This window comes from Lepidothrix coronata, unplaced genomic scaffold, assembly GCF_001604755.1.
Source record: "Lepidothrix coronata isolate B3197 unplaced genomic scaffold, Lepidothrix_coronata-1.0 Scaffold104, whole genome shotgun sequence".
Classification (NCBI taxonomy): Eukaryota; Metazoa; Chordata; class Aves; order Passeriformes; family Pipridae; genus Lepidothrix; species Lepidothrix coronata.
The window spans coordinates 839,034-848,367 of NW_016690284.1; the positions used below are offsets into that span (position 1 = coordinate 839,034).

The following is a 9,334-nucleotide window of genomic DNA, read 5'->3' on the forward strand; positions in this document are numbered from 1 at the left end:
AAAAAGTTATTAATTTTCCTTTGGAATGTACTGTGTGTTATCCTTTTTATTGTTGCCAAGTTTTTATGTAGCTTTATGATTCATGTGTATATATAATTTTATATATCAATAAGAGATAAAGACACGGGTACAAATTAAGAGTATGTGGTTTTACAAGGATATGTTAACCCCTTGGCGCTGGCGGTCGCGGTGCGTCTCATTGCCGGCAATGGAATGTGTGCCGGGAAATCCCAACTCCCGGCGTCAAGGGATTAAAAGCAATAAAAGCAATAATTTCACTAAAGTTCTTTTGTGTAACACTTGGTCTTTTTTCCCCCCAATGTTTTAGTCATTGAGAAGGTCAAAACGAAATTCAGACTCTACGGAGTTGGCAGCACAGATGAATGAAAGTGTTGATGTCATGGATGTCATCGCTATTTGCTGTCCAAAGTACAAAGACCGACCACAAATTGCAAGAGTAGTACAGAAAACCAGCAATGGCTTCAGTGTTCAGTGGATGGCAGGCTCCTACAGTGGCTCCTGGACTGAGGCTAAGCGCCGTGATGGCCGCAAACTGGTGCCTTGGGTAGACACTATTAAAGAGTCAGACATTATTTACAAAAAAATTGCTCTAACGAGTGCTAATAAGCTGACTAATAAAGTTGTGCAGACTTTACGATCGCTGTATGCCGCCAAGGATGGAACTTCCAGCTAATGAATTTGTACATGCAGCCAAATTTACAGGAAATGAAATAACAGAAAAAACTTGAAATATCAACTTTCTGGCAAAAAAAAAAAATCAGTTAAATGAAGAGTAAGAATGGAACCTGGGACGCGGGGAAAAAAGAAGGAAATGTTTGGTAAACATTTTTGTGGGAGCTTCCTTCGCTGTTGTGCAGCAGAAACTTCTCAGTTCATTTTTACTCCCACTGTATTATAGTTTAACAAAAAAATTGTTTATATCTTGAAAAAAAAAAAAACCTTTCTGTTTAAAAAAAATAAACAAGTGAATGTTGGAAATTAGTCTGTTAATGTTCTTAATAAAGTGTTCTTGGAGTTTAACCTAGCAGCGGATGGCTTTCTTTAGCTTAGCCCAGTTTCCAGGAAAGCATTGTTTTACCAGGCTGTAAAATGGCAGAATCTCCTGGATATATAATTTATTCTGTTGAAGAAAAAAAAAAAAGGAAAGAAAAAAAAAGCATGCAGTATCTATGACCTATCTGCAGGAGGAGTTTTTGTAAATGTAGATTTTGATGTATTAGGTCACCCTGAAATAATACAAGAAAAGGGATCCCCAGCAAATCTGGTGGAACGAGTACTGCAATAAATTTTTTTACTTCTCTTTGTTACTTGTCTGTTTCCATTTGAATTTCTTATTGTAAAGATCTGTTTAAATCCATTTATATTATTTTGCAGTCTTTTATGTAAAATTTACTATATCAGTGGTTTTCAAAACAAGACATAAAATATTGTTTATACAGTTTGTATAGGCTGACTTCTGAATAATTGGTATCTTTTTATTTTTATCCCTGAAAGGGTATAAACACAAGTTAACTCCAGGGTTTTATTGTATCCTGCAATATTTAGTATTAACTATATGATTTAGCACTGTGCCAAACACATTTTCAAGAGTACATTTTGATATAAAAAGAAACTATAGTTTATTCCTTGTATGCTTCAATTTCTTTCTAATGCTGTCCAAACGGTAATTTATGGTAGTTCAAATCTGGGGAAAGCTGAATGACTATTCTGCTTGGGCAAACTGGCCATGTGTGCATTTCTCTGTGTTAATATAGAGAGGTTTGTGTCAAGAGGAGATCTCTACCAGTATCTGAGGAGTGAATGGGTATGAGTCTGGCTAATTACACTACATTCCTTCACAAATGAATTTAAAAAAAAAAAAGAAGTTTGTATATTAGACTATTTTTTTTACTAATTGAAAGATGTTTTCACGTTTTGTAAATTGAAAAAATGCTACTGAAATCTTCCAGAAGCATTTGCTTCAACTGCCTTGCCACAACCTTTCATAAGCAGTTTGTCTTCCTAGAGAGTAAGAAAAGCAGCATATTTGCAAACAGGAAAAAAGTCTAAAACAGCTAAACTTCTTAGGGGACTATTAAACCCTGCTGTCTTTTCAAATGTATTTATCGAAAACAGATGTTCCTCAACACGTAATTCCTTTTCTATTATGTTTTGTTTCTTTTACAAATTTAATATATAGGTAGTTTTTATGAAACTAACTTGCAGAATTCTAATACTTTAGTCAATTTGTGAGGAATAGTATTCCAAAATATTCTTATGTACAGAAAACTCACATTAAACAAATTATTAATAACTCCTCAGAATCCAGTTAGTAAGTTGTTCCTATAGGAAATGCCTTTTCGCTGTTTCATCACTGGAATTTTTCTGAACAGAAATATTTTTAGCACCTCTTTGTTTTCACAGTTGATAGTGTTTTCTTCACTATATGAAAGGCCACCTCTTGGGCTAAGATAGATATTGTTAAAGTAGGGAGAAGTAGAAGTACAAGTCACTCCTCTGCAACACTGGAAGTGAGACACTTTTGTATCAAACAATGAAAGACTGTATTTCTCAGGACCAGATGCAGTTTTTATAGCGGGAGACTCAGAGAATAGAGGGGTTATATAACATGTCACATGTTATTACTAAAAAGAGGTGAAAATACTTCACAAGGAAACTCCCAAGTGATAAAAACAAGGATTTCATACAATTGCAATGTAAAATGAAATTGTCTGTTAGTCATCTCTGATGCGATTTATATTAAAGCATCTTATCCTTAATAGGTAATACAAATATTTCTTTGTTCATAAATACTTTTCTGGCTTTTACAGTAGCAAAGACGGGGTTTTATTTCAATGTGCTTGGTATTTATTGGAATAAAATTATCAGAAAGAAATTATCATTAAACAATGGAAACCTGAAGGCTAAAGTTGTCTTAGTTGAGGGGATTTAGACTATTACTATATTGTGTGATATGCCAAGTGCTCCTTGATGGGATCTGATGGCTGTTATATAATTTACAGTTATAAAACTGATTTTAGATTATTAAATAAATTGAATATGATTCTTACTAATTCAGAGTTGAATTTTACCCTCCTGAAGTACCCAGAGTAATACCTAGTTTTGTTTTGCCAGTCACAAATATTGCAGTTACGTGCTGTGAAAGGAAGAGGTTGCAGTGCTCGGTTTTGGTAAACAAACTCCTATTTACTGTAACATGGGCTGGCAATTTTCAGGAGCAGGAGGTCGAGTGCCCGAGGCTGCAGTTGGCATCAGTGCAGTGCTCAGCCTCGGGGTAGCAATTGCGATGTTACCAATATGAACCACGTTGTCAGCAACAACGTGCACCAGGATAAGTGTTTTTCTATATTGTGGGGGGAAAAAAAAAAGGTGTTTGGTTTTGTTTTGCTTTTTGTTTAAGTGCTGCAGTGCAGTAATTGATGCAGTGACACGATTATACTCCTTTGTATTGACAAAGCTTTGTAGTATTTTTTCACTGTATGGCTACCGATTTTTACATACGTGACTATAAGATTATTGACTCTTTTATTCTTCTTGCTTTCTTGCTTTGAGTACAGGATCTGTACATGGAGCTTGTTGCAGTAGCTTACCGAAAAAGGGGATATTGTCAAGCTTTTAGAATTAGCACTAGCCATATTGTACTTTTTAAGAAAACACAGACACTTCCATAATCTAAATAAGAATGAAATTATTATTTTTAATCTTCCACTTCAGTACTGTAAAATTGCAGAATAATTCTTGAATATTTTCATTATCTCTGCAGCTATACAAGATCACAATAGTTTTTGACAAAACTGTAATTATAAATAAGTATTTTTTTAAATGATTCAGTAATGCCCTTTTGTATTTTTGAGGTTCTTTATTGCTTATATTAACAGCTCTAATGTGTATAAAGTAGGCATGGGAAATATTCAACATAAATATTTTAGTGAGGTGTGGCCATTAAAAAAAGCTGTTTAAGTTTTAAAGTTTGAGTCAAACTTTAGCCTTTGTTTTGCTGTTGTGGTGTCACTAGTGAGAATATTGTTACTGTGGAATAATTGGGTTGTACTAAACACTAGCTTGAACATGAAATACCTTGTAGCACTAAAATAGTTCTTAAATGTGTTTGTGGCTCATTGCAAATGAAGTTTTTAGTTGAGTCAGACTCATGTGGTGCTAGTTAACAGCAGGGCATTCTGCCAAATGCAGGTGTCAATACTGTTCCAGGGAAGTGAATGGATCAGCTCAGCCAATCCTGACTGTACAGCTTTGAGCCCCAGGCAGGTACAAGCGATGCTGAATTCAAACAAATGCCAACTGCTTTTCTATGTGCCCAACACTCCTGAAGTCTCATGCCCTACCTATAGCAAGAGTCCAAGCCACAATTCCTATATCCTAGTTTTCTTCCACTCACCAAAGAGCCACACCATGATCGTTTTAGCGCTTCCATACCCATGAGAGAATTTGTCATCTTATCATTGAAGTACTGAGTTGTAATGGGAGAGTTCTTAATGTAAGTAGTAAGTTTTTAGATTTCATGGTTCCTTGACTAAATATTAAAGTGTTATTGTTATATACAAATAAGTTCATAGTATTTTCATATTTCATTTATTTAAAATAAATGTTTTAAGAGTTCAGTTTGGACCCTTCCACAATGAAATTTGCAAGTTTTTATCTTAGTGTATGCATACACTTTGTTGATCCCTTTCCCACTGTGCTCACACTGCTCAAATTATGCCCGGGGCACCTGTAAGCCATCCAGGGAATACACTTTTGGGTTATTCTGGGAGAATTCTTCCCAGTGTGTGTTCGTCCCATCAGACATAACTACATAATTTCTAATTTCTACATTATTCGGGTGCAGTTTTGCACCAAATTTTGGAGTTCTCTGAAAGGAATACTTTTTCTTGGCACTCCTGCAGCTGCATACACTGCTCACAGCTACCCGAGTTCCTGGGTCAAATACCCTCCTCAAAACAATCCTTAGGTTGTGGGTTGGCTTGATGGGCACTGATGGGGTGGGAGCAGAGGGTTTATCCCGCATGGAACAGCGATAGCTCGGGCCACCAACGCCAGTCGTGCACTTGGCAATTGTCCATCCAGGCGAGGGAATCTGCACTGGAGTTGAAGAGGGATGTCACCACATAACTGACTGTCCCAGTTACAGTTTCTGACACAGAGTGGCAACTATTTCTCATTATTCCAGTGACTATTTAAAGAAATCGAAAGAGCTTTTCTCCATCGCTGTACTTGGTGCAGCTGTGTTGAAAGGCTCCTATTTCTGTTTTGAAACAAGAGCCTGCTTCCTAAAACCTAGAAAGGTGATTTCCATCCCCACCTGCCCAGGGGACTGGTTATTAAAAGGATCCTACTGCTGTGCCTGTCCTGCAGCCTCTGTCTTACAGGAAGCTTTAGTAACACAAGCATTTAAACCATGTTGGGTGGGTACCACTTATGCTGGTGTTGGCTGTAAACCTCACTCCTGAACACTGTTGTTTAAGGAATCAGCTGCCTTTCAATGCACTTCCTCCTTTCCCTTCTCCCAGAATACCCTCTGAATTTGTTTTACCTATCCCTTATTTGTAATTCTCTTCCCAACTACAGAAGGCTAGAAAATGTGCTGGACAGCCCAATTTTGTCACTACGTGTAATTTATTTTTGAGAAACCATACAGGGGATCATCTGCTTCTCGTTCTGACTTCGTAAGCACAGACTGAAGACAGGTTTTCTTTGGGAAACAATCTTTTTCTCAATCTCTTATTTTGCGTATTTTGTTCTCTTCTTAGGACTTATGGTTGTACAAAAATCTTGCTTAACTGCACTTAAGTGCCTGTAAGCCAGAAATACATATGTGGAGGGAGACATTCAATGGGTTTGCGTTTCCTTCTTAGACTAAACGTATTCTGTGTGCACAGGCAAACAAAGTGTAATGATTCCTTGAGGAGAGCCATTTGTTTCATGTTTATGGAGCTTTTTTATTTTGAACAGTCCCATGTGGAGATGGACTTTCAGATTCAAGGTCAGCCTCAAACACCTCCTGTGTGATGCATCGCTGCAGTTCTGAATGTTACTGTTTCATCTCCACAATACAAACCTGCAAGTCAGATTCAAGTTCTATGTTTTGGATCACTCCTCATCAATTCTTTTCATTTGCTGTCCAAAAGTACTGCTGTTGCCAGAGAGAGAGGACTCCTTTCCTCCCCTTCGTATTGACATCCACATGAAATAATTGGTGCAGAAGTTGTTACAAAGTCTGTGTTCAGCCTTCAAGCCATCTTGACCAAACTTTCCAGATCAACTGTGTACAGGCTTCTACACACTTTTTCTCTTTGGGCAACCAATAATTATAGGATCCTCCACGATTAGTGTAAATTTTTCCTATCTTTGATTTTTAGGTGTTGACTGAGAAACCCACTCAGGCCACTTCCTTAAATGTCACACCACGGATTTTTAGGAGGGTGCACATAGTTGGTCATAACAAGGCATATATTTCTCTGAGCAGGCCCTTTTCAAATTTGTGTCGTTTCTGAACTTTCCTTCCATCTATTTGTTCTCTCTACATCAGAAAAAGAAAAAAACTTTCCATTACTTCAGTGTGTTTAAAAAATTTCCAGTTGAGAATCAGGGTAGTCTTTTGGTGCCTTACCTCTTCTGTCTTACCTGATGCTCACAATGTGACTTTAAAGGCAAGTTTCAGGGTTGCATTTATTGTTTGGGTAGTAGGTACTGGTGGAGTTTTGTTCCTTTTTCTTACAAAATTTTACAAATCATAGTGCAGATTTAGCTTGTGTACATGTTCCAGTGCCACACACAATTTCTTGTTCCACAGCTGAAGACACTCTCTTCCACCTTCAGAAGGTGTGAGCCTGAGGTTGAGGAGCTAAGGAGCCTGAAAGTCAACCACCTTCCCTTGTAGGTTCCCCTTGAAAATACCTATTTCTCCTTCTTTACTGGCCACTGGTTTTTAAACTAAAACATAAAGGCCAGCCCTGTGTATGTTCAACTCTGTTTTCACAGTTTTACATATTTTTAGTAGTCTCAGTTTAAATAGCCAGAGCTCTGGCTTAGAGATGCAGTTCTGCTGAAGGTGCATAACTAATGTCAGCCAGTGGTAAACAGCAATTTCTTTATTACTCTCTGAGTCCCTTAATCATAAAGATTCATATTAAAGAACAAAAACTATTGAAGTGGTATGTTCTTATTTTTGTAGCTTGGTCTTTTTCATCTTATTTTAATTCTTGTGTTTCCTTGGGATTATTAGGTTGATGGTGGGTGTTGTCTTCAATATCTCTTTTTAGGGTATGGTTTGTGGGATTGGTTTTCGTTTGGTTGGTTGGTTTTGGTTCTGGTTTTTTTTTTAACTTCCTGCAAGAAAGTTTTTTCCTGAAATAAGTTGCTTTTGGGTTTCTAAAGCTGAAAACACTAAAGAAACCAAAGATCAAACATAGGCATGTTTAATTGTGAAATTTCAATATCTTTCAGATGGAAATGTTGCACGACTAGACTGCTAAAGGAAGTTCAGGGTTTTACTGGGTGAGACCCCTAAAAAGCATAACTGTGCTTTAGGAAAATGAAAGTTGCTATAGCTTGTTCGACTTGAGCTGTTCCAAAAATCAACCCTTCTTTCTAAAATATTTTTCCTCCATTTCTCATTTTTTATTGGGTTATTAAAAGTATGCATGACATTATATATATTCTATTTTCCACATTTCTCTACTCTGTATTTCCTTATGTCTTTTCTTAACTAATTGATGCATTCATCTTTCTTTAGTTGATGTTTCATAGCTTACTTCAGTGCAGAGCCTTTTGGCTGCGGCCATGAGGAATCACTGGGTTTAGCACCAGGGAAGGGTGGGGATACCAATGCCACTCACGCTGCACAATTAAATTTAGGGGGCCGAGACCTCTGAGGGACTACCCTGAGACCTGGCTGCCGGTCTGGCCTGGCCCTGAGGCCCCTCCCAGTGTCAGTGGTGGTAGAGTGGCTCCTTATGGGGGTGGATGGTCCTCGGTGCTACTGGCCCTTCTCTTCAGGGCTCACCAGCTGCCTGGGAGTGAAGCCCTGGGCACAGCCTCCTCTACATCCTGCTGCAGCATCTCTTGCTCCACAGAGGTGGACCTTGGGAAATGGACCTCAGGAGGGTTGCAAGGACAACTGACAATATCAACAAATCCTTTTGATGGTTGCCATGGCGTTCTATCCTTGCAACAGGTATTAAGGATGGTTGCCATGGCACCTGGCCATAGCAAGGGGGTGTCAGGGAAAGCTGCTCTGCAACTCAACCCTAACAACAGGTTTATGGGATGGTTATCATGGCACCATCCCTGAGCACTGGGGCTCAGTGCTGGTTGCCATGGCACTGGTCCCTAGCAACATATCTCAGTGTCTGGTTGCCATGGCATCCTACCTCTGCAACACAGTTTAGTGATGGTGGTCATGGTACCCAAACTCAGCAAGAGGAAATTCTGCCATGGCACTGCCCACAGTAACAGAGCTCAGCACAGGCTGCCACGGCACTGGCTCTGACAGTGGGTCCTTCTGGGAGACATCTCAGCAACAGGACCTTCTGATGACTCCCATGGCACCTGATCCAAGCAACACGTCCCAGTGCCCACTGCCCTGGCGGCAGTTCCCAGCAACCTTTGTCTTTGTCTTTGGTTTCTACAGCACCCAACCCTAGCAATGGGTTTTACTGCACCAGCTGCCATCATCTCTCAGGCAAAGCGCGAGTTTAGCACTGACATTCTGACTGGGAAGTTTTTGGGCTGCCTCTCTGCCCTTGTTTCAGTGATCTGTGATGCTTTGGATAGGGAGGCACCTCAAGTATTTCCTTCCCCAGTGTTAAAATGAAATGAACTTATCGCTTTCTCTTCCTTCTCATGGCTGGCTGTGGTCATAAGGAGACTTTCATACTTGGAGAAAACAATATTTTTCACAGTTACTTCCTGATGATTTTTTTGCTGCCACTCTGGAGAAAGACTTTGAGTAAAAGTCACAGTTTCATGCTTTGGACTGACTCTTGGAAGGTATTGGCCCTTTCCATTTGGAGATAGTCCCACCCAAGACAGAGTTTTCCAGTCTGGTCACTCCTGTGAGAGAAGCTGATGCAGATTCTGAGGACTGATAATAAAATGTGGCCAGTCAACTGTCAAATCTATCCTGGTATATGTGTGTAATACTGTAACAGCCTTTCTCTGAACCTTATTTTTGACGTTTGCCAAGATGCAGCTTCATGTGGAAATATGAAATTTTTATATTTTTTTAACTATTACAGTTCTCAATGACAGTAATTGGAAATTAACACACTTTTGACTTCCATGAAAAATTCAG

The 9,334-nt window shown here is 38.9% G+C and overlaps 1 protein-coding gene across 6 annotated transcripts in view; it reads left to right on the forward strand.

Moving 5' to 3' along the window:
• The window catches only part of NIPBL (NIPBL, cohesin loading factor), a 158,308-nt gene extending 156,980 nt beyond the window's left edge, over positions 1-1,328 (forward strand). For 3 of the 6 annotated variants that reach the window (XM_017823616.1, XM_017823620.1, XM_017823621.1), the window contains one exon: positions 329-694. In XM_017823616.1, coding sequence (XP_017679105.1) covers positions 329-694 — 366 coding nt within the window. Of the gene's footprint in view, positions 1-328 lie in introns of all 6 variants that reach the window. The other 3 variants (XM_017823615.1, XM_017823622.1, XM_017823617.1) reach the window with 2 other exon arrangements.
• The last annotated feature ends 8,006 nt before the right edge of the window (positions 1,329-9,334 follow it).